The sequence below is a fragment of the Bicyclus anynana genome, chromosome 19, assembly GCF_947172395.1.
Source record: "Bicyclus anynana chromosome 19, ilBicAnyn1.1, whole genome shotgun sequence".
Taxonomy (NCBI): Eukaryota; Metazoa; Arthropoda; class Insecta; order Lepidoptera; family Nymphalidae; genus Bicyclus; species Bicyclus anynana.
The window spans coordinates 6,363,128-6,389,430 of record NC_069101.1 but is presented as its reverse complement, the minus strand read 5'-3'; the positions used below and the strand labels follow the sequence as shown (position 1 = coordinate 6,389,430).

The 26,303-nt window shown below is 39.1% G+C and overlaps 1 protein-coding gene across 1 annotated transcript in view; it reads right to left on the bottom strand.

Annotated features, from left to right (window-relative positions):
* The window catches only part of LOC112056183 (uncharacterized), a 32,533-nt gene that overhangs the window by 4,916 nt on the left and 1,314 nt on the right, over positions 1 to 26,303 (bottom strand). Inside the window, exons 2-13 of the mRNA XM_052887593.1 lie at positions 26,184 to 26,281; positions 25,333 to 25,572; positions 24,642 to 24,804; positions 16,764 to 16,902; positions 15,923 to 16,135; positions 13,236 to 13,437; positions 9,320 to 9,494; positions 6,928 to 7,113; positions 3,284 to 3,443; positions 2,809 to 2,932; positions 1,683 to 1,808; positions 898 to 1,046 (exon numbers count right to left, since the gene is read on the bottom strand). Of these exons, the coding sequence (XP_052743553.1) occupies positions 898 to 1,046; positions 1,683 to 1,808; positions 2,809 to 2,932; positions 3,284 to 3,443; positions 6,928 to 7,113; positions 9,320 to 9,494; positions 13,236 to 13,437; positions 15,923 to 16,135; positions 16,764 to 16,902; positions 24,642 to 24,804; positions 25,333 to 25,572; positions 26,184 to 26,281 (1,975 nt within the window). The remainder of the gene's footprint in view (positions 1 to 897; positions 1,047 to 1,682; positions 1,809 to 2,808; positions 2,933 to 3,283; positions 3,444 to 6,927; positions 7,114 to 9,319; positions 9,495 to 13,235; positions 13,438 to 15,922; positions 16,136 to 16,763; positions 16,903 to 24,641; positions 24,805 to 25,332; positions 25,573 to 26,183; positions 26,282 to 26,303) is intronic.

The following is a 26,303-nucleotide window of genomic DNA, read 5'->3' as shown; positions in this document are numbered from 1 at the left end:
TTATACCCCTACAACCTCACAAACTATCAGTAGCGAAGTCTGAAATTTTCTTGTAGGTAACCCGTTCATGTGTTTATTAGTCTAAATGTGTTTGGCCCAGTACGTTAAATTATTATTAACGTCCGTAAAACTCGTAGATTTTAAAAGGTAATCCGATAGGAATCGTGTTATTAGGAAACATCACCGCTGCAAACTATATCTCTTTAGAATCTATACTAATATTATAAAGCTGAGGAGTTTGTTTGTTTTACGCGATCGCGCTAATCTCAGGAATTACTTGACCGATTTGAAAAATTCTTTCAGTGTTAGATAGCCCATTTATCGATTATCCCTGTATTCCTACGGGAACGGGAACCACGTGGCATGGTAGTATTATAAATTAATTAGGTACGAGACAGGCATAGTTACTTTCGGTAAAATTCATCAAAACAGTCTATTTCGTTGATTACAGCCCACTGCAGGTCCAGGTCTTCCTCCGTATAGGAGAGGGGATTTGGAGTTTCGGCCCACCACGCTCCAATGCAGGTTGGCGGATCTATGGCGATATGGTCCTTTGCTTCTCAAATCAACTATTTTTCACTATCAGATGACAATGATAATGACCGTAATCGACGGCTTAACGTGTCAAATTACAAAACGGAGGTCCTGGGTTCGATTCCCGGCTGGGTCGATTGAGGTTTTCTTAATTGGTACAGGTCTGGCTGGTGGGAGGCTTCAGCCGGTACGATGTCTTGTAGAAACCGAGGAGTGTGGAATTTCATCCTCCTCCTAACCACTTACCCCGCTTCCATCTTAGATTGCATCATCACTTACCATCAGGTGGCATTGTAGTCAAGGACTAACTTGTAAAGAATAAAAACAAAGGTAAAGGTAAAGGTAATATATGATATAGATAACTTTTTAGATTTTTCCCTTTCTTGATAACTGGCAGTTCCAAACACGCGGCTAATAAATTCAGTGCCTGGAATATCCTTATACAGGGAGTATAAGCCAGAATCTATGGCGCTACTTTTCTTGAAATCAGTCTTGTCCTCCAAAGACGAACTCTGTAAATTAATAAATCACTGTTGAAAAAAAGCCAATTGTCTTCAATCTCAAGGAAATTAATGACATTTGTGTTGTCTGTTTCACACCCGCTTCTGAATGAAAAAATAATTGAAAAAAGAAGAAATGGTAATTGTTTAAGGCTGATGTCAAATAACGATTCGGTTTACTGAGAGAGTGTCGCGAAATATTTTCTAAGCCAACTTTTCGGATAAGTGCATTTAAAAGAAATTAAATATCACGTGTCTCAAACGGTGCAGGGAAAACATCGTGAGGAAACCTGCATACCTGAGTCATCATCATCATCATCATATCAGCCGATGGACGTCCACTGCAGGACATAGGCCTTTTGTAGGGACTTCCAAACATCACGATACTGAGCCGCCTGCATCCAGCGAATCCCTGCGACTCGCTTGATGTCGTCAGTCCACCTGGACCTACCTGAGTATTACCTTAATTCTCTACGTGTGTGAAGTCGGCCAATCCGCATTGGGCCAGCGTGGTGGAATATTATTGGCTTATGCTTTTCCATTCTGAGAGAAGACTCGGCTTAACAGTGAGCCGAATATTGGTGAAGCTTTTTAATAAGCAAGAGTTATCCAAATACTTTTCTTTTAATATTCTGACCAAGTACCCACCGAAATAGAGAATGCGATTCTGTTAATATATTTGAAGTCCTGATTTCGTCGTGTTTCGCTATCCATCATGAGTGAACATTCCGAATCAAACGTGAATTCACTTTTTTCTTTATCGTCTGGAAAGAGCTGCTGGAAATGATATTTTGTTAAATAATCTTCATCATCATTTTTAACAGCCGATGGACGCTCACTGGACATAGACCTCTTTGGACTTCCAAGCACAATGGTCTCAAGCAATCCGCGGTTTCCTGCAACCAGCTTGATGTCCTCGGTCCACCTAGTAGGTCGATCAACACTTTGGGACCCCAACGTCTATCGGCTCTTCGTGGCCTGCGAATTGCCTCTTCAGCTTCATGGCTCGTTGAGCTATGTCAGTGACTTTTGTTCTTCTGCGGATCTCCTTAATTCTGATTGAGCACGCAGATAAGCTCCAAGCATAACTCGCCCGAAAAGGCCCGCTGAGAATCACTCAGCGGGTCTTCTCGGGATTTCTCAGATGAGTTGAGCGTGCTAATGAGGACTAGTTAGCGACCAAGTCTCGGATTATTAAACTCTATTATCTCATGTCTAAATGCTATCTCCCAAAGTAACCATGGTCCAAACTCCATAATTGGCTACCGTACTTACTCGTACCATAGGACATACATTACATAGGTACCTTACATAGGTAGGAGCATGAACTGACAAACTTTCAGCTTTCAGCATGTCTGTCTGTAACCCTTAAAAAAAGGTGTACAGCAGTAGCGAAGACTGAAATATTCTAGTAGTTTCCTTTCATGTGTTTTTGGCTGATAAGGTACGTTCAAATATTTACGTTTGTAAAACACGTGGATTTTAAAAAGGTAACCCGACAGAAATCGGGTTGTTAGGAACCATTGCCCTAGTGTACAGCTCAGCTTACTCCGTGCACTACTTTAAGCATAATAAACGGCGCTGATTTTCAGCTGTGACGTCACAGCCAATTTAAAATATGAATAAATACAAATGAATTAAATTAAAATAATAAGCAAAAGTAATGTCTGGCTGTAAACTGGCTCTTAGTATTATGGTGTAAAGTATTCTATATGAATATGCGAGTAAAAAGTAATGTATGCTAAAAGTAACTTATTCGCATAACTAGACTTACTTGTAGAATTTCGTTGAGTATTCCATGAATAATTATACGTCCGGAAAGTAAAACTTGTAATGTTGATACTTCTCTTGGATCTGCTATGGTGAAAAGTTGTTTCTCGTTAGCTAAATCCCTTGCTCTGTTACAAGAAGAAAATTATGTGCAATTTTTTATGTATTCACATCTCAAAACATATGATATATTTTTTTCAAACGACAATGAACTATATAAGACCATTTAAATTAAAAGTGTCAACTAGCCTGTTATAATCTATACTAATATTATAAAGCTGAAGAGTTTGTTTGTTTCTTTAATTTAACGTGCTAATCTCAGGAACTACTGGTCCGATTTGAAAAATTCTTTCAGTGTTAGATAGCCCATTTATTGGAGAAGGCTATAGGCTATATATTATCCTCATATTTCTACGGGAACGGGAACCACGCGGATGAAACCGCGGGGCGCCAGCTAGTGATAAGTATAAAACACTCACTCCTTGCGTTCTTTTTGTTGAAACGCGAGCGTCTCTTTATCCAAACAGTTAGCCAATATCATAAACGGTCTGTAACCGCGTAGTTTCAACATGAGAGCACCATACAGGTCCATAGTGGCCAACCTTACTTTCCCATCCCTTACGTACGCCTCCTCACGACCTGCGGAAAAATTAATCCCACCTTTACACGCCCCGTTAGTGTCATTTGACGCGTGAATGTACAAGACACACTTAAGCCGTCCCTTTGCCTCGCACCCCGGAAATCCTCACCGTGCAAGTATATTTAAGGCATCCCGCATACGTGGACGTTTATATTTCTTATACATGCCTATAATCGTGGTTTTTGGCGCCTATTCTACTATGCCCAGGCTATGTAAATTATATAACGCACTTAGTCGGTAGATATCCACAAAGACTCACCAAGGACATATCGCAAGTTAGTTTTGCTAGATTTGCTAAACTAATTTTTCTTTTTGTTTTTACCAATTCCATTTTATTTTTTGTATTATATAGTATATTCAAATAGTAGTTGTAAAATGTTTCCTTTTCTTGTTACTGTAAAATGTATTTTTTTTCTTATGTAAACTGATTTAATGTAATGTAATCGTCAATTTATTTTAATATTACGGAAATGTGCATGCCGTTTTTTTTTAGATTGTATTTGTGTAAATGCTGGACCAAATAAATAAATAAATAAATAAAACAAACCTGCCCCCCTAGCCAAGTGGCATGTCGATTCTCTTTCTACAGTTTCAACATTTTTCGACGTGGCACTCGGCGGGGGCAGTTAAAGTATATTTTACTCAACTATTAACTTTTTGGTCTGTCACTCTATCCACGATAAAACTCGTTTAATGTAGGTACATTGTTGTGTGTTATAATCTATTTATAACTACATATTATTTTGGGCGTAAGTACCTACCTACCAGGGGGATTTGTTAGGTGCAGATAAGTGGATTTCATGCCACCTAGAATTTTCATGTAAAATTATTTTTTAAAGTCGTTCCTCTGTTTTTTAATCTATACTAATATTATAAAGAGGTAAAGTTTGTAAGTTTGTAAGTTTGTCACATTTTTTAAATGGGGTAATCTTCGGAACTACTGGTCCGATTTTAAAAATTCTTTCACCAGTAGAATGCTACATTATCGGGGAGTGCTATAGGCTATATTTTATATTGGTATCATGTATATTAACCGAGTTATCACAGTTTTTGTCATACAGGTCGGACTAAAAACCTTTTAAACAGACTTATTCGCATGCGCTGCCTTAACCATTGTGTAAAATTGAAATTAATGTATGGAGACTTTATGTATCTTTAAAAGTTCTACAAAAAAGTCCGCGACGCCATATATCTATCTTCTATATATTAGCAGATATAGTACCTTTTGTGTTTTAAAAATCATTAATTTTATATACTTAGGTTTACGTCATTATTTATACAACTAAACTTTAATCCTTATTAAAATAAATTATTTAATAATCACAAGGATATTATGGAGATAAGATTTGCCCTTTACAGTATGTTAATTACTTAAATAGTTTCGGAGATAATACAAAATTTCTAAAAGACGCAGAAATTCCGCTATATGACGCCCGGCGCTTTCATTTACGTAGTTCCCGTTCCCGTGTGAATATGGGGATCAAACATAGCCTATGACACTCGCAAATAACGTAGCTTTCTATTGGTAAAACAATTTTCCAAATCGGCCCAGTAGATCCAGAGATTACCTCCTACAACCACACGAACTTTACCTCTTTATATTTTTAGCATAGAAGTCTCTATTTCTCTTGGTCATACCACCACTCTTGAAAGACTGGACCGATTTTGCTAAGGGTAGGAGTAAGATAGAGAAGTTACAGGGTAAGGTAGGCTACGGGTAGGGACGCGTAGGGGTAGTGTAGGGGTAGGGTAGGTTTAGGGCCGGGTTTAGGGTATTGGTAGGGTAGGGGTATAGGTAGGGTAGCGGTAGGGTAGAGGTACGGGTAGGATAGGGAAGTGGTAGAGTAGGGGTAGGATAGGCGTGAGATAGGGGTTAGGGTGGGATAGGGGTAGGAAAGGGATAGGGGTAGGAAAGGGATAGGGTACGGGGAGGGTAGGGGTAGGATGGGGGTAGGGGTTGGATGGGGGTAGGGGTAAGATGGGGGTAGGGTGTAGGTAAGGTAGGGGTAGGGTAGGGGTAGGTTTGGGGTAGGGTAGGGGTAGGGTGGGGGTAGGGGTAGGGTAGGGTAGGGTAGGGGTATGGTAGATGTAGGGGTTGGGTAGGGTAGGGTTGGGGTAGTGGTAGGGTAGGGGTAGGGTAGGGTAGGGGTAGTAGTAAAGTTGACATCGAAATTTACGCGGACGAAGTCGCGGGCGTCCGCTAGTAAAATATAAACTGGTGTTCTGATAATATATGGTTGTATCGTTACAATCAGGTAATATGTTTTTTTTTAAAATAATCAAATATCGATGATTGAGACTCGATACGACTAGTAGTATGTTTATAGCTACTACTACTCGATACTATCGAATTATAGTTTAACTGGAAACTTTATGATAACAAAACAATTATTGAAATTAACATTTTGATATGCAGCCAAATGTATTATCACTAATTGTTTCAATTCTGCGTCCGTATTGGTAATGAAGCGTCTACATTTGTTCCGAACCTTATTTCAAGGGTGGATGTAGTGAAGTACCTACCCACTTTACTTATGTGAATTTTCTTTTTTCCTCCTTTTTTCAAAAATATAATGACATTTATGTAGGCACATTTTCTACTTAAAACACTTGCTTCTGTGTTAATAGGAAATTACATTTAAGTAATTAAGAATCTCATAAATACATTTACTCGTAAATCAATCGTAATCGTAAGGAATTATTGATTAAAAAGGTTAATATTTAAAATTATGTCTATTATTTGCCAACGCAAATGAGCTTATCGTATTAAGTGTTTAAGCTTCTATGGCTACCTTCTGACTTCAAAATCAGAGCAGCTCTATGGTACTATATTATCAGCATTGTCACCTGAGTTAAACAAGAGTCTCAATAGCTCATCGGTAAGAACGGTCGGACTCATCACCGAGAGGTGGTGGTTCGATCCTCGCCCCGTTGGTCTATTGTCGTACCCACTCCTAATACAGTCTTTCCCGACTAGTTGAAGGGAAATTGGAATATTGGTCATATTAAAAAAAAATATGGCAAATATTCTTTTTTAAAAAAAATACAAGTTCCCAGGTATACCAAGAGCCCAATTGAACGACAGAAAGTTTTTCTAATTCATCTTCCAATATTTGACTAACACACAAACATTAGTAAATCTTCTAAAACTACGTTATTCGTAAATCTTTTTTAATTCTTTGTTTTTTTTTCACGATAGATTTAGTTTTTGTTTCCTTTTTTTTAATTAAAGTAAATTAAGAATTGTCTAGAATTATGTATATACATATATATTAACGCATGTTGAGCCTGTAAGTGGGGTGTACAATGTAGTATATTATTAATTCATGTTATGTAGAATGTTTAATTAGTCATAAGTTTTTTGTATACAACGTTGGCTTCCTAATAAATAAATAAAAAGCTTCTAAAAAGTAACGCGTATGTAAATACTCAGTTCATATATAAGTAGGTAGTTGCGGTTATTAAAATAATGTGTGTACTTACTCAGTCCGTACGACTCGCCGTCCATTTCACTGTAAGTCAGAAAGTCCCCGGCTAAGAGCATGGCGTCAAAGTTCTGCCTCGTTATAAGTTTGTAGTGATTTGCGTAATGGTAGAACGCTGTTGTGTGCTGCAATGCCAGTTCTATCTTGGAGCTGCATTCAGAGGCGAGGCGACGGGCTAAGTTCCCTGTATGAAAACACTAATATAATTTCGAAAAACTAAATTCGAGAGTTTATTTGGTAAGAAGAAAAAATGGCTTTTTATTAAATAACTAGCGTACGCCCGCGACTTCCATGTAAACTTTGAACCCCAATTTCATTTCCTTCTAATAGATGATCAAACGAACTTTCAAGTGAAGTTCGATCATTATTATGTGAGTTGCATCCTTAGAATATATGATCACCCACCGTCCCAGATGTTTTCCCAAATACTAGAAAGTTTTTACAAGTTACAATACAATGTCCTAAAGAATAAGCGTCATACAAGATGGAGTTATACCAGTAGCATTTTATCTGTGTTACCTGTTTTAAAATTCTCTAAAAACTGTGCGATGTTACCATGTAACTAAGAAGAGGACTACATGGTCATATATGAAGAAGGATGCAAGGAAATATAATTTATATTATTTGTACTCGTAAATATAATAAACTAGCGGACGCCCGCGACTTCGTCCGTGTGGAATTTAGTTTTTCACAAATCCCTCAGGAACCATGGAATTTGAACCATGAACTACTTTTTATAAATATCCGGAATAAAAAGTAGCCTATGTTTTAATCCAGGGTATAATATATCTAAATACCAATAGCTAATTCGCTTCAGTAGTCGAGGCGTAAAAGAGTAACAAAAATTCATATCATCAAAATCATCAGTTTTCGCAAAACCATGGATTTTTTCGGGATAAAAAGTAGCCTATGTGTTAATCCAGAGTAAAATCTATTTTCATTCCAAATTTCAGCCAAATTGCTTCAGTAGTAGCGGCGTTAAGGAATAAAGCAGTGTTAGAAGAGGGTTGAACAAATTCAAAACTCAAAAATGAACCTACAACATTGCAGATTATGGAGACGGCTTTGGTTTTTTAACTGTGGAATTATTAAGTCTACTACTTGGTTTTAACGCTTGATTTAGATCAAGTCCTTTAAAGTAGAACTAAGTGTTTTGATACTTAAAACAAACGTACACACCACTTGTTATGTTATTCATATTGGCCACATTGTTGCATGTTACCTCGAACAATATGTTAATAGTTTCAGTTACAATTCGGCGTGCTGCCAAACGAAAACAACTGTTTTGTGCATGAAATTGTTTAATTTTCCACAGTAACAGCGTGCTGTTAATAGCTTTTGGCTCTTAAAACTGTTTAGCTGTCTTGCTTCCGAAATTGGCTACAAGCACCTTATTGGAGCTGTCAAGCAAAAATTACATCTACCTACATTGTGGGTATTAATATTTTGAATATGTATTGTCTTTTTTTTTTTTTTTTTTTTTTTTTATTCTTTACAAGTTAGCCCTTGACTACAATCTCACCTGATGGTAAGTGATGATGCAGTCTAAGATGGAATCGGGCTAACTTGATAGGAGGAGGATGAAAATCCACACCCCTTTCGGTTTCTACACGGCATCGTACCGGAACGCTAAATCGCTTGGCGGTACGTCTTTGCCGGTAGGGTGGTAACTAGCCACGGCCGAAGCCTCCCACCAGCCAGACCTAGACAAATTAAGAAAATCTCAATCTGCCCAGCCGGGGATCGAACCCAGGACCTCCGTCTTGTAAATCCACCGCGCATACCACTGCGCCACGGAGGCCGTCAATCTGTCTTGATTATTATACAATTTTATCAACGTTATTAGAGCAATTCATTAATGTTTCTTTTAGTAAATTTATATTACTTTCCGTCTCAGTTTTGAATGAAAGCCATTGTTTCATCGAGGATTGAGTTGAAACGTAAGGAAATATGTATAAAGAAAGATATCGCCTATTCACGCAAACCAAGTTTCACCCTGCGTGCGTTTCACGTTCCTTAAAACAGGGGTAATATATACATACTATGTTCGTTATCAACCCATATTCGACTCAATTATGAGCTCGAGTCTCCTCTCAGAATGAGAGGGGTTAGGCCATTAGTCCACCGCGCTGGCCCAATACAGATTGGCAGACTTGACACATGCCGAGAATTAAGAAAATTCTTTGGTATGCAGGTTTCCTCACAATCTTTTCCTTTATCGTTCGAGACATGTGATATTTAATTTCTTAAAATGCACACAACTGAAAAGTTGGAGGTGCATGTCTCGGAACACTCACTCTTCGGAATCGAAGGCAGAGGTCACATCCTATCACGGCTCCCATATATACATATGTTACTTGCTGATAATATTGCTTTCTATTATATATTACCTTTGCCGACAGCTTCATAGCCCACTAGTACAACAATAGGCACATCGGTGGTGTCCGCTGGAGGCACGTACGGCGACACACGCGACCGGGACAACTGCTGGACATACAGCAGGCGTAGCAGGCGGCGGAGAGAGAACACCGCCGCGTCGGGCGACACGTACATCAGTGAACTAGCCTGTAATACACAACGATTGACAAGAATAGATAAAATAAGGAATGAGTATATAAGAGGAAGTCTGAAAGTGGCGCCAGCGACAGAAAAATTTAGGAGTAGAAGGTTAGCTTGGTAAGGATATGTAATGCGTAGGGAGGAAAGCTAGATTTTTACATATTACTAGAAAAATGTTGAAAGTGGAAGGACATAAGAGGTGAGGAAGGCCAAAGAAGAGATGCTTGGATTGTGTGAAAGAGGACATGTGTGTAAAAGGAGTGGATGATGAGTTGACGAGTAATAGAGACGAATGGAAAAGATTGACATATTTTTCCGACCCCACTTAAGTGGGATAAGGGTAAGGAGATGAAGATGTTACAATTTACTCAACAAATAATTTATGAAGGGTCCAAAGATTATTGGCCTAAGGGCAGTTGCTATTTTATAATTAGACGTAAGTAAATACTAATACTAATATTATAAAGCTGAAGAGTTTGTTTCTTTGTTTGTTTGATTGAACGCGCTAATCTCAGGAACTACTGGTTCGATTTGAAAAATTCTTTCAGTGTTAGATAGCCCAATTATTAAGGAAGGCTATAGGCTATATATTATCCCCGTATTCCTACGGGAACGGGAACCCAGCGGGTGAAACCGCGCGGCGTCAGCTAGTGATAGATATTTAAATGAAGCGACCGTTGCTTTACCTGTCTACACACTACTTAAAACTCTTGAAAATAAAAATCAGTACTTCTCGATACTAGTCCTTTGACTCGCGTTCGCGCTAACAAAATAGGGAGCGGTGGGCAGGGCGAGAGGCATAAAATGCGGCAGATCGAGTAACGTGACCACACGTTTCTACTTACTTCCCACGCCACTCGAACAGTGTATGGCGAGCGGGTTAGGACACCACTTCGAAGATTATCATATTATCATATCAGGGCACCTCGTCTTTTTCTAGCTTTTGACTTTGTAACAATGTAAACAAAAATGTACTAGGTACTAGTGGCGAAGGATGGAATTTTGTTGAAAGTAGGAATTTTTAGAAGGTAACCAGGCGGGAATCGGTCTGAATGGACTCTTCGCCGCTGCCTAGTTGATCGTATCGGCAAGAAGATACTAAGAAAATAACTTTTATCAAATGAACAAATCTATCTACGGTAAAGAAGTACCTAGAAGTAGTAAGTTAAGTAGTCTTACTTATAACTTGAAGCTTGTAACTTATTAATTTTCTTTCAGCTTTAATGTATAGTCTGGCAAGATCATTGATGACACTCCCATGATATGCGGGCGACGGGGGGGAAAGACTGCGCGGGTGAGAAATCGTGCGTGCGGGAAATTCGTGGGTTTTTCATTCATCCGGCCCACCCCCCCCACACACACACACACATCACACCCCCCGGCCCGCGCGAAACATCGGGAGTGTTACTAACGAAGTTGGCAAGCTAAAATACCTACTCGTAAAAGTTGAAATATCTTTTTCAAAATCTCTCATAAAATTCGTGGAACTTTAAAATTTTACGAGCTGTAGAGATTAGATGGCGGAATGACAACCTCGATATAAGCTTTTATGCGTTCAAAACTTAGTTTACGGAAAATGGAAGCCGGTTAAACGGCGGTAAATGTGTCGAACAAAGTAACTTAACGTGGTAATATAGTTAGAGTTTTCCCACATTCATTAACGTAGCTTAATATGGCTCTCTTTCTTTGCCTTGTTGGACCAATGGATTCGAGTTCGAGTTTATTTTTTCATTTCATTTCATCGTTCATCATCATTATCAACCCATATTCGGCTCACTGCTGAGCTCGAGTCTCCTCTCAGAATTAGAGGGGTGAGGCCAATAGTCCACCACCCTGGCCCAATGCGGATTGGCTGACTTCACACACGCAGAGAATTAAGAAAATTCTCTGGTGTGCAGGTTTCCTCATGTCTCGATGTTTTCCTTCACCGTTCGAGACACGTAATATTTAATTTCTTAAACTAGCAGACGCCGCGCGCTTGTACCAGTACCAGTAGGTAAGTAACCAGTAGGAATATGGGAATAAAATATAGCTTAGGTATAGCATCTCGGGGATAGTGTAGCTTCCCAAAAGTGAAGGCACTTTTCAAATCGGTTCGGTAGTTTCAGAGCATATTCAATGCAAACAAACAAACAATCAAATCTTTCCTTTTTAAAATATTAGTATAGATTTAAGGTCCGGTGTTAGGTTGCCCTCGTGTCTCCAGGAATCCTGGAACTTAGATAGGTCCGAGGCTTGAATCCCAGCTTTGTGCTATTTAGAATTTTATCTACACTAATATTATAGAGAGGAAAAATATGTATTTTTGTATGTAGCGAAAAAACAAAAAAAAACTACTGGACCGATTTGATTAATTCTTTCACCAATACAAAGCTATATTATCAGGTAGTATTAAAGGCTATATTTTATTTCCGTTTTCTCACGGGAATGGTAGGAAAGAACGCGGGTAAAACCGCGAGATTTTGCTAGTATATTGTAAATTTGTTCACGTGGCAAGTTTGTCTATCGGCAAAGACATTCCGTTATGATGCCACTTGGGAAACCGTCGGTATGGTTTGATTAAACTTGTACCTCTTCCAAGTAAGCTTCGACCTTAGGGCTCCCACACACAGGCCACCTGCCACAACCACAAAACGCCGCTACCGGCATATTTTCTGTAGTTTTCATACATTTTCTATGGACTCGCCGCACACGGTTGACGCCGGTGGCCGCCACACGCTACAATCGTCGCTGCTCGCTTCTTGTGGCCGCTCCAGCCACTAAACGCCGACACAAAACGCCACTCGCGCGATTATGATACTGCATGTATGGGTTAAAAAAGTAGCACCACAAGTGTCGACCACCGGCCACAATTGGCTGTCGCGCGCTTCAGCTACTTTGGTGGCCCTTTATGGCTTCTTGTTTGTGGCTGTCGCGTGTGGCCCGTGTGCGGCGACACTTTGCATCGTCACATAACATTAGGTGATATCGGAGTCAAGGGCTAACTGACATGGAATAAAAAGCAACTATTAGCGAAGATATTGACAGCTTTCAAGGCGGTGAATCAAAGGACTCAAATGCTCAATACATGTTATCGGTCAATCAGCTTAGTTTTAGTAGTGTGGTAATTCGCACTCTGCTTAAGCCGATTTCGCGGCGACAAATCTGGGTCTTCGTTATGGTAGGTGTCCACGTATCGTACGTATCGGATGCATCGCATCAAACGTATTGTAGTATTCTTTGTATAGAAGTGCGTCCACTGACGCACGGATCGCACGAATCTTATACCGTAAAATTAAAAATTGAAAATACCGTTGACACGGATGAAACTGCAAAGTTTGCAAAGTCGCCAGTCTATCGGTTTTTTACCGGATATACTTTGGAGAGTGCTCAGGAACTTTATAATCTTGTTCCTCCATCCCCATTCTACCACATATCAGCAAGACGTCGTGAAAAATGGCATCCCTTTGTTGTCGACGTTCAGTCAACCCGCACGAAACGTTTTGCGTCAATTAGAACTGCTAAGATGTGGAATGCTCTTCTGGCGTCTGTGTTTCTGACATCTACAATTTGTGCACCTTCCAGGTAAGAGTGAATAGGCATCTTCTAGGTAAGCGCGGTTCATCTTAGACATCATCATTGCTTACCATCAGGCATGATTGTAGTCAAGCTTATCTAAGATAAAAAAAAATTAAAATTCCGTTTAATGCGATGCGTCCGATACGTACGCCGCGTATCAGTGGACGCCTGCCTTTATCAACGTATTACCTTTTCAACGGGATCCAAATCCCGGCCATCCAAGTGGAGCAAATTGGAAAAGGTATTAATAACCACGTCCTTGTACCCCGGGACAGAGCACACGGGATTTGACCGCAGGTCCATGTACATTAGACGTCTCAGCTTCCGCATATACACGGCTAACTCCATCAACTTACTTAGCCGATTGTTCTTGGCATGCAGTTCTCGTAATCTGTGTCAATATGTAATGTAAATTATATCATTTATTTATTAACAACTCGTTGAGCTATGTCGGTGACTTTATTTGCGAAGCTGAAGTGGCAATGGGCGGGCACATAGTTCGAAGAGCCGATGGACGTTGGGGTCCCAAAGTGCTGGAATGGCGACCCCGCACTAGAAAGCGTAGTGTAGGTCGATCCCTCACCAGATGGACTGACGACATAAAGCGATTCGCAGGGATTCGCTAATGCAGGTGGCTTCAGTATCGTAATGTTTGGAAGTCCCTACAAAAGGCCGATATCCTGCAGTGGACGTCCATCGGCTAGTATGATGATGATGATGATTTGAGAACAGGTGGTCCGCATGAACATCGATGTAAGTTTTCATTATACGTGACCATTTTTTATAAGATAAAATGGGATAATGACATCGCGGGCTTTTATTAACTTGACTTTTTCCGACACTTCCAATAACTATCATCATACAAAAAACCTTGACAATACAGACAGATAGCTCTTTAGGAAAAGTACGTCCGCCTTGCTTATTTCTCCCGTTAAACAGCATAAAGTATTAAATCATAAAGCATTTCACTAAGTATTCATCATCATTATCAACCCATATTCGGCTCACTGTTGAGCTCAAGTCTCCTATCAGAATGAGAGAGGTTAGGCCTTAGTCCACCACGCTGGCCAAATGCGGATTGGCGGATTTCACACACGCAGAGAATTAAGAAAAATTCTCAGTTTTCCTCACGATGTTTTTCCTTCACCGTTTGAGACATGTGATATTTAATTTCTTAAAATGCACACAACTGAAATGTTGGAGGTGTATGCCTCGGGCCGGATTCGATCCCACACCCTCCGGAATCGGAGGCAGAGGTCATATCCACTGGGCTATCACAGCTCTCACTAATGCCACTAAGTATTATGTTTATTAAATTAAATTGATCACTTTGATCTCTCTGTTCAAGGGAAGCGTAGCAAACAGTTGTATCTAATGTTTCGAACTGGAATTGGAAATATAGGATATTGATATTGCACAAACGTTAATACATAGTAACGAATCCGTCATTAGTTTGGATTAATTGGCGCTTTCTGGCCATTGTTTCAATGAATTTCGCATTTTGTGGACAACTAATTCCAGTGAATTTTAGCTTTGAAATCGCAAACTCGTAGTTTTAATCAGCGCTGATCTATATAATGAACGTGAATTCGAAGTATATCCGGGGCAAATGAATACTGCAGCCTTTTGCAGTATTTGTATAGTCGTTCAGTCTTAGAGAGATGTTTCACCTCGCTACTTTTTATCTAACTCTAACTCGGGCTTTTAATAGAGCTTTTAAGCTTGCCTACATCTGTTAACGCTGCTGTGATCCGAATAAAATCGAATTCTCGGCAAATTGCTGGATGTTTAGAATGTTTGAAATTAGAGGCAATCGGTTTAGTAGCTAAAATAAAGTCTGGTTAGTTAAGTTTTAAGTAGATTATTTCTTAGGTTGGAGCATAGTTAATTTCTCTCGCTATGGTAGTCAGTGTTTCCTTCTAATATAAGTATTGCCGTTTCTTTTTTTTTATTCTTTACAAGTAAGCCCTTGACTACAATCTCACCTGATGGTAAGTGATGATGCAATCCAAGATGGAAGCGGGCTAATTTGTTAGGAGGAGTGTTATCGCCATTAAGTGTTGGAAATAGTAGTCTGTGACGGATATTACGTCGCTCGATCTCGTGTTGACTTCAGTGTGCTCGTGGCGTTCGAGCCGTCCACATCTCTTATTGTGTAATTCTTTATGGGTTACTTGGGATAGGCGGGGAGAGTGACTTGAGTGGAAAAGGGGAGTGTTTGATATCAGTCAAAGGTACCTTTAACCCTACACACATCGTTCACAAGTACGTGACTCCACTCAAGGTCATTCTCTGCCATTCTAGGGACTTATTTTGGTAACAATTTGATTTGTTAATTAAGTTATCTTGACAAGTGTTGTGAATCATAACCTTTATTCGACATTAGTTTTCTTATATTTGTAATCACTTTTAAGTATTTATAATAGGAGGATAAAAATCCACACCCTCTTTCGGTTTCTACACGACATCGTACCGGAATGCTAAATCGCTTGGCGGTAAGTCTTTGTCGGTAGAGTGGTAACTAGCCACGGCCGAAGCCTTCCAACAGTCAGACCTGGATCAAATTAAGAAAACCTCAATAGGCCCAGCCGGGGATCGAACCCAGGACCTCCGTTTCGTAAATCCAGTGCGCATACCGAGTCTAGAGCATTTAGTGCATATTCTTAGTATGTGCTGTGCTTTACCCACACCCATTGTCGATTATGTGAGTTGAATACGTATGAATATAGAGTAAAATATAAAAAAATCTAGATCTAGACTTTGTGTGCGTAATGCTTTTTTAAATGACACTGTAATGGAAAATAAACGAATATAAGGATCAGCGTTTAGATCGATTTGAAAAAAAAAATACCCTACCTAATACCTGCTCAACCCACCTTGTACAACCTGTAAATATTTTCATGGACGTAAGGTTGTTTTCGTTCAAATTGAGATATTCGAGATGTAGTAACGTCCAGAGGCCGGCGTCGGGTCCGAACTCGAAACTCGACAGGCTGTTGTACGACACGTCGAGCCACAGTAGACGAAGGTGGTTGAGATTTTCGAGCCGTCGTATGTGATTGAAGGAGAGGTCGAGGTGGCGCAAATATCTAATGCAGTCAAAAAGTAATTAAATATTATTATTGGGACTAGACTTACTTAATTTAAAAAGTTAGAATTTTTTTATAGAAAGATTTTTATATACACCTCATTGCCTTTTAATCCTGTTTTAATTTTTTAAGAAATTAAATATCACGTGTCTCTATCGGTGAACGAAAACATCGTGAGGAAACCTGCATACCAGAGAATTACCTTAATTGTCTGCGTGTGTGAAGTCTGCCAATCCGCATTGGGCCAGCGTGGTGGACTATTGGCCTAACCCCTCTCATTCTGAAAGGAGACTCGAGCTCAGCAGTGAATATGGGATTGATGACTTACTTACTTTTATATCGGAGTAAAGAAAATACTGTTAAACATTATTTTTGGGTTTACTTGTAGTGTTTTTGATAAACAAGTACCTAAAGAACTCATGCGGTAAACTTTAAAAGCAGTTTAATTTTGTTTTTGAGTTTTAAGGCGTTAAATCTAAATATGCACTACTAGTTTTGAACCAATACGGGATTCTTAGCCATGACCTTGTTTTTGCAACGCCAAATACGGGTTGATAATGATGATGATGACTTAAATGAGATAAGGTTAAGGAGATGATGATAATGGTACAGTTCGCTACTGCCGTACCTTAAAGTTTGAAGCCCACTTATCTCTTTGATATTATTATGCGACAGATCTAGCACAGTGATCGACCACAGAGCACTCAGGTCGCGAATTGCCTGCACTGAATTGTACTTGTAGTGGACTTCCGTTAAAAACCATTGCGCTGTAAAAGGAACTTAACGTTATCAGACTTGCCGAAGACCCGCGTAGTTCATGTTCCCGTGGGAATATGGGGATAAAATATAGCTTATAACACTCACAAATAACATGACTTTCTAGTGGTGAATACACTTATTAATACGACGACGACGACGGGGATAAAATATAGCCTATGACAAACAATATGGCCTTCTATTGGTAAAAGAATTTTCAAAATCGGTTCAGTAGTATATCCAGATATTACCCCCTATAGATTACCCTGATAGAGATTACTAAAATTTTACCTCTTTATAATATTTATATAGATTTCAAGTAAATAAATCATTATTACTCGTAGACTACTACTAAATTATTATTTACGCAATATCTATAACTTTAGTTCCCTACGGTTTTCCCAAATACTGGTTGTGGGGAAGATTCCCCCGGGGAGTGATTTTAGTGGACTGTATTTTACGTAACGAATGTAGGGTGCTGGTGGAAGGAGTTTATTCGAATGTTTCCTTCATTCTAATGGGCAGGCTCCTATCACCGATACGAAGGGTAATTCAAACAAACCACCTACCTTTCGATGATCTGCTGCTGCCCAGCTGCTGGAGTCCAGCTCCTACGCCGACACGTGGGTGATGACGCGCACACGCACTTGGCCGCGGCCTTTTTACACCGTGTCTTTTTATTACAAGATCAAACGATGTCAAATATTAAATAATACCGAAGATTATATTGTCACCCGAATTGAACGCCCGTTCCGAATAAACGGGCAGCGAATAACGAAGCGAAAAAATGTCCGACGAATAGGCGAAAGGTCGACAATACAATTCGCGAGCGACTGACGACAGGGCGCTCACAGCTCCGAGCGCGGTGAGGCAGTCTGTAGAATACCCTCAAAATCGGCGACAAAAGTACCCACCAAAATTGAGGAATTTTCGAACTTCGAATATATCGAATATTTACGAACACCGCCCACCGTTAAAATGGAATTTTAACCCAGCTTAATAATGAATGAAATTGGAGGAAAAAAAAAAATTAAAATGATTAGATAAAAATAGAAACTGAGTTATATAAGAAAACGAAATCAGAATGAATATGAATATAAAACTATGAAGCTAAATAAAGTAAACTAATGGAATTAATCTGAATCTGATATAGGTAACGGAGACAACCTATGAACTGGTCGTTTCAAGAAACCGTATTCAGTTTTAACAGTGACGGAACGAATGACACCATCTTTAGAAGGGTTCGCTTCATGAACCCGGCCTAACTTCCATTGCAATGGAGGTACGTTCGGATCGTTTATGAGGACTAGTGTACCGATTTGAATATTCTCTATGTTCTTAGTCCATTTACTTCGCTGCTGCAACGTATGCAAGTATTCGTTGTGCCATCTTTTCCAGAAATTTTGAATAAAATTTTGTAATAGTTGCCAGCGCGACAACCGTTTTAAATTTAATTCTGTCAAATCAGGCTCTATGATGGAATTTAACGGTGCACCAATTAAAAAATGACCAGGTGTCAACGCTTCCAGATCATTGGGATCTGCAGAAAGCGGACATAATGGACGCGAATTTAGAGTACTTTCGATTTGCGTTAAGACAGTGCCCATTTCCTCAAATGTAAGAGTGGTGTTGCCGACAATTCTGACGAGATGTGTTTTTATCGATTTAACTGCGGCTTCAGCTATTCCGGTGAAATGTGGTGCCGCAGGTGGGTTGAAATGCCAAGTAATTTTGTATTTAAGCAATTCATGAGCAATAAAACGATCCTGCTCCTTTAACAACTTAAATAGAGTTTTTAATTCCGCGTTAGCACCGACAAAATTCCGGCCATTATCACTGAAAATATCCGAACAAAAGCCACGCCTACTTACAAAACGACGTAAGCAAGCCAAAAAAGCATCAGTCGATAAACTAGAGACGAGCTCTATATGTAGAGCACGCGTCGTAAGGCACACAAATACACAAATGTACGACTTCTCTATTTTTGGTTTACGAATAGCACCAGACTTCGTCAAAACGGGGCCGGCGAAGTCAACAGAGACTTTGAGGAAGGCTCGAACTTGCTGGACGCGAGCAGCAGGTAGATCAGCCATCTTAGGTTCTAGAAAGATTGCACGATGACGATGACACTTAACACAACGAAAAATTACCTTTTTTATGATCCGTTTTGCGGAGAGAATCCAATAATCTCTTGCAATTGAAGCTAGAGTGGCCTGTAAGCCCGAATGTAAATTGATTTCGTGGACAAAGATAACAAGAAGATTCGTGAAATTGCTTTCGACAGGAAGCAATAGAGGATGCCTTTTTTCGAAACTAAAGTTAGAATTAGATAATCGTCCACCTACTCTGATCAAACCTTCTCGATCAATGAACGGGTTTAACCGTTGAAGACGCGTAGACACAATCGTTCCCGACTGTAATTTTCGTAAGTCTGAATCAAACCAGCACATTTGAACTATGCCGACGAGACGTCTTGTAGTGGTCTGAAGTTCAGAAACGGACAGAGGGCCTAAGACTCTATTGTTTTTACGTCTGCAATTATGAATAAACCGAAAGCAGTATGATATGACTTTAGTCAATTTGTGAAATGATGAGAATTTATTTAAAAACGAAGGTTCTTCTATATTCTTGGCGGATAAAGCTGTCACATTAATAGTAGAGCGACGCTCTGGAATGTTTGAGCTATCGACATCTACTGAACTTATCGGCCATTGATCTGTTGGTGCTGACAACCACTGTGGCCCGAACCACCACAGTTTATGAGTTTTAATTTCCGAGGGGGATAAGCCACGTGAAGCGCAATCCGCTGGGTTATCAAATGAACGAACGTGTCTCCATTTATCTGGAGAAACGATATTAAGAATTGAAACGACGCGATTGGCTACATAAGTAGACCAGTTATGGGGAGCAGCCCGTAACCAACATAAAACAATGCTTGAATCGGTCCAAGCTACCTCCCGAGCGATTGTCACCTTGGACCCTATCGATTTACGAACAAATGCAAACAACGAAGCCAAAAGATTCGCAGCGCATAGTTCTAACCTTGGTAAAGACAATCTTTTCAAAGGAGCTACACGAGATTTGCCTGCTAAAATATGAACAGATACATTTTGATCTGGATGTACAACTCTAATATATATAACTGCTGCGTAAGCAGCTTCTGAGCTATCACAAAATCCATGAAGCTCAACACAACAATCAGTCGAGGATGGAACGAAACGAGGAATGTGGATGGTGGATAGTTTTGGAAATTCTGAAACTATACGAAGCCGCTTACGTTGAATGTGAATTGGAACCTCTGCATCCCAGTCAACGCTTGCTAACCAAAGTTCTTGAATAAGAATCTTGGCAGCAACAATGACTGGACTTAGAAACCCGACAGGATCAAAAATGCGAGCAATTTCGGACAAAATTACACGTTTTGTTACTTTGTCGTGCAGAGGCTCTACGTGATATACAAACACATCCTTCAGGGGCTGCCACGCTAGGCCTAAAACTTTAATCGAACTGTCTTCATCAAGGGAGACTGTTGAAGACTCCACCTCCTTTACTTCATCAGAAAGACGTTGTAAAAACAAGGGGCTGTTCGAGCACCACTTACGAAGTTCAAATCCACCTCTTTTTAGAAGTTCAAAAAGTTGATTTTGGAGATGAATAGCGGATTCCACCGAATCAGAACCACTTAAAACATCATCCATATAGGTAGAGTGACGAATAACTTCAGCAGCTTCCGGAAATTCGGATTGATGATCGATAGCTAGTTGCTGAAGAACACGAATCGCTAAAAACGGTGACGACGAGAGCCCGTAAGTCACTGTTTTCAGTCTAAAAACTTGAGGCTCAACGGAAGTGTCTGTACGCCATAATATTAGCTGATAATTTTGATGTTTTTCATCTACGAGGATTTGTCTATACATTTGACGTATATCAGCAGTAAAGGCGACTTTATGAAAACGAAAGCCACAAAGCAGTTCTCCAACATCGTTCTGCAACTTCGGACCTATCAGTTGAGTATCATTTAACGATCCTTGGTGAGTCGCAGCCGATGCATCGAAAACAACCCTCAGTTTAGTGGTTGAGCTAGAAGGCCTCACAACTCCATGGTGAGGTATGAAGTAGTGGGGCTGTCGAATATCACTTTGAATAAGTTCCATATGACCAGATTTAAGATAATCTGCCATGAAATCGAAATACAAATTACGAAACTGATCATTTCGAGCAAAACGACGCTCCATCGAAAGTAAGCGTTTCATTGCTATCGAACGTGAATCACCAAGTGATGGTACCCCTTCCCGAAATGGAAGTGATACGATGAACCTTCCACATGTCAAGCGCTTGTGAGACTGAGCGAATATTTCTTCACATCGCTGATCATCAGGCGATAGGACTACTTGTTTTGGAACAGACTCTATTTCCCAGAATTTGCGAATTAAATTATCAAGACTGTTTTCTTGATCTGAGACGACGAAAGACGAAATCATTTTATGCGAATCATGATTACGAACGAATTTAAGGTTAACTTTTCCGATAAGAAGCCAACCAAGCGAACTAGCAATGGCTATTGGTGTACCAATAGGCCCACGAATAATTTCTCCGACAAAAATATCATCATAGACATCTCCTCCGAGCAAGATGTCTACAGATGAAGGCGAATTGAAATTTGGATCCGCTAAATGTAAATGTTTTATATGAGACCACGATTTTGTATCAATAAAATTTGACGGTTTAGCGGATGTTATATTTTTTAGAATTAATGCGCGAAGAGTAAATTCTAATCCTGAAGCGGTGTGTGATTTAACTACAGTCGTTACGAATCCCTTTGAACAAGTAGTCAAATCACCGATTCCTTGAATAGGTGTACCTAACTTACGACGAGTCAAACCAAGACGAGTGACCAGATCTTCAGTAATAAAAGAAGCTTCAGAACCTGGATCAATAAGAGCTCGAGCACGAATAAATTTGCCTGAAGAATCGCGAATTAAAATTAGAGCAGTTGAAATTAAGACCATACTGCGATTCGAAGTAACATCTGTCGAATACAAAGAGACGACATTAGTTGACTCATTTGAGGGTAGTTCTGATTTCGATAGATCTTCAGATGTAGTTTTTGAATTATTTGCGAAATGTAACATGGAACAATGATGAGAAGCATCACACACTGAACAACGAATTTTTGCGCATGTGTCTGTAAGATCATGCATGGGCTTAAGACATTTCAAACAGAGACCATTTTCTTTTGCGAATCTAAAACGGTCGTAGGGTTTTTTCTGCTTGAACGAATAACACGAAAATAAAGAATGCGAACCACGTTTACACAGCACGCATGTCGAATTCGACTGGACCGAATTACCAGATTTTGATTTAAAATTATTTGAAGTATTAGATTCCGGAGAAGTGACAAATGAGGACTTAGCACGAGTTGTATCTTGATTTATTGAAAAACGCCTTGAATCAAAACGTGATGTTGAACGTAATGTTGACCTTGAACTTTCCCAAGCGATTATTTCGCGATTTAAAAATTCTTGGAGTTCACTAAAGCGAGGTACTTGATTTGTTGCAATAGATTTATCAAAATTAAGTCGCGTATCTTGATCCAACTTTCTATACAACATGTGAAATAACACGAAGTCCCACTCCTCAATAGGGAAACCCATAGAATCTAAGGCACCGATGTTTTCTAAGAACCCACTAAGAATAGTGCGTAGTCCGGAGGCGGACGGTGAATTTAAATTTGGGAGTTTATATAACGCGTCCATATGTTGCATTGCTATTAATCGTTCATTTTTGTAATTATATTCTAAAATGCTCCATGCTTTTCTATAATTACTACTGGTAATCGACATTCCTTTTAACAATTTACTAGCATCACCACGACAATACGATAATAAATATTGAAATTTAGCTACATCTGAAAGATCTTTATTGCGATCGATTAATGATAAGAATAAATCACTAAAAGAATTCCACTCTTTATAATCACCGGAAAAAGGTGGTACCGATAAAGGCGGTAATTTTACTGCAGTATAATTTGAATTTAAATTTTGATTTACTTCCGGTTTAGGTTCGGAAGTAGATTCCTCTAAACCGAATTTAATACTCATAATTTCTCTAATTAAGTCATTAAAAGTCGAACGAATATTGCTATGTTCAGGTTTCAAAACTTTTGTGCTTTCCAGTTCCAAAGTTTCAATAGACGATTGAATTTGTTCAAATTGGTCCTGTATACGGGCGAGTCCCATACAAGAAACCATAAATTTTCGATAAGAATTAACGTCTGAGTTTACCTCCATACCTAACTCAATTATAGTATTCAATTCGCGCTCGATGCAACCTCTGCGATGCATTAAAGCAGCGTGCTCTGTTGATTCCGTCATATTGTAAAATAATTAATAAACTATAAATAAAAATAAAAAAAAATAATAAAAAAAGTTCAAGAATAAAAATGTTTTTTATTTACCGAACTTGGCGTATTCACTGCCGTGCCCACTACAGAACGGCTTACTACACGAAAACATAAAAACTCAAATATAAAAAAAAAAAAAACAAAATGAAAAAATTAAATATATTTTCGAACAATGTCGTGAGTCGTAATCGTATCGTATGGTATAAATGCTACATGAATCCGATCGAACTTACTTCACTCAACGTAATCTCAAAACTAAAACGAACTAAAATGAACTAATTCAATACACCTCGAGTAGGTATAAAGAACAATTACAAACAATTACGATATATTTAAGATAAAATAATACGAATGAAACGAATAAAATAACTGGCGAAACTAACGAAAATTAGTAAGGTAGGTAGGTACCTCACTTCGTAATAAAAATTATCACTTTTACGAAAACTTAGATAATTACTTACGAATGAATTATTATTTATGATTTATGGGTTACGAAACTTACGCGGCACTAATTATTATTATTATATTATGCAGTTTTTAACGAAATAAATGGATCATCTAGAACTTGACCTATATAATTTAACTTTGAATGCGAAGAACGAACAAAGAATGAAACAGTAGGTATGGCGTCATTCGAATTCCGATTGCAATGATTTTAGGTTATAAAATATAAGAAAATACGTGTATGGCGGGGTGTTTCGATTAAACAGAATAAAGAAAACTTAATATCTGGCTACGAAGGCCAATAAATGTGGGGAAGATTCCCCCGGGGAGTGATTTTAGTGGACTGTATTTTACGTAACGAATGTAGGGTGCTGGTGGAAGGAGTTTATTCGAATGTTTCCTTCATTCTAATGGGCAGGCTCCTATCACCGATACGAAGGGTAATTCAAACAAACCACCTACCTTTCGATGATCTGCTGCTGCCCAGCTGCTGGAGTCCAGCTCCTACGCCGACACGTGGGTGATGACGCGCACACGCACTTGGCCGCGGCCTTTTTACACCGTGTCTTTTTATTACAAGATCAAACGATGTCAAATATTAAATAATACCGAAGATTATATTGTCACCCGAATTGAACGCCCGTTCCGAATAAACGGGCAGCGAATAACGAAGCGAAAAAATGTCCGACGAATAGGCGAAAGGTCGACAATACAATTCGCGAGCGACTGACGACAGGGCGCTCACAGCTCCGAGCGCGGTGAGGCAGTCTGTAGAATACCCTCAAAATCGGCGACAAAAGTACCCACCAAAATTGAGGAATTTTCGAACTTCGAATATATCGAATATTTACGAACACTGGTAATATTAAGTTTGAGTAAAATTTGTATCCAATAATTGCTTACGTGTTTCGTAATCCAATACAGATCTCAGTCTGTTGTAACATACAGACAGATATTGTAGATAAAGAAGTTTTGAGAGAACTGTTATATCAGTTATTAAATTTGAAGACAGGTCTAGATACACTATGTATTTGTAATGTTGTAATACATTTATATTAGTCAAATGCTGAAAAATAAATAGTACGTTAAAATAAATTATTTCGCTTTGAGTAGTTTCCGTGCCCGTGCGAATACGGGGATACAATATAGCCCATGTAACTCGCTGATAATGTGGCTTTCAACTAGTAAAAGAATTTTGAAAATCAGTTCAGTAGTTTTTGAGCTTATTCACTAGAAACATACCTACACAGATGAACTACAAAGTATTTTTTATTTATAGTGTAGACTATTCGACACCCCGCGGTTACTACCGTGTAGTTCTTGTTCCTGAGAGAGTACGGCGATAAATTGCAGCCTCACAAAATAACGTAGCTTTCTAATGGTAAAGGAATTTTCAAAATCGGTTCAGTAGATCCAGAGATTACCTCCTACAACACCACAAACTACCTCTATATAATACTAGCGGACACCCGCGACTTAGATCTCTTTAATCCGGCCCTTTTGCAAAATCCGTTATCGTACAAAGTGTAAACTACCTCCCTGCCAAATTTCATCTTTGTACGTCAGGTGGTTTTCGAGATGAGATGAGATTTACCTTCGCAGATAGATCAAGTTTGATGTAAACATAGTCACCCAAAATGGGTGTTCTTTTCAAATAACTCAGACACGCGGTGACCATGTCCCTCGTGAGTACTCCTGCTTCCAGCTTCGGCACGTCCTCAACGTTTCTGATCCGAACCACTGGTGAGTAAGAGTCTTCGTACAGACACGGGAAGTTGTAAAAACATCCCCACAATTGATCTTCATTCAAAAGTGACGTAACTTTCACCAGACACTGAAATTAACCACGGGAAATGAGAGAGCAACTTTTTTTCGCTTCATTTATCTTTATTAAAGGCATCCTTATTCAAAGCGAGAGATATAACACCTTTATTAGATGTCATTCAACGGACGCTTTATCCGCATGCCGCTGGTTCATTTGGAGAATAATTAAAATACATTGGAAGGGGAGCGGGAATTCTTGCAAAGTTTTGTTAATTACAATACATTGCGAAGTGATATGAGTGTTATTGACGTAATTTTACGGATATTAAGGTTTTTCAGAGCAAAAGTCTGTTTTTTATTGATCAACCAGGTGACTGATGAAGTCAAAAGTGGGAGAAGATTAACTAGTAAGAGTTTTAAGTTGTTATTTTTCCCAAATTTATACGGGTAAGGCATCTTATTTGAACGCTAAAAATTTTTTTGGGTACTTTGGAAATTGTAAAATCTTGAAATTATATTCATTTTCATTTAATTATAATTAACTAGCGGACCCCGTCAAGCTTCGCTTTGACTCATGCCCTACCCCTATCCTACCACTACCCTTTTCCCGATATTTCCACGCGATCGACATCTGGGATAAAACCCGAGACAAGCAGTTGGTTATTACACAATCATACTCACTGTTTCAGACATCATACTGTCATTATTACTGTCCTTTATGACATTATCGAAATCCGCATTTGTCATGTTCTTGGGTAAGAGTAACGTACTACAACTTTCTGTAAATTAGATATAATTTTT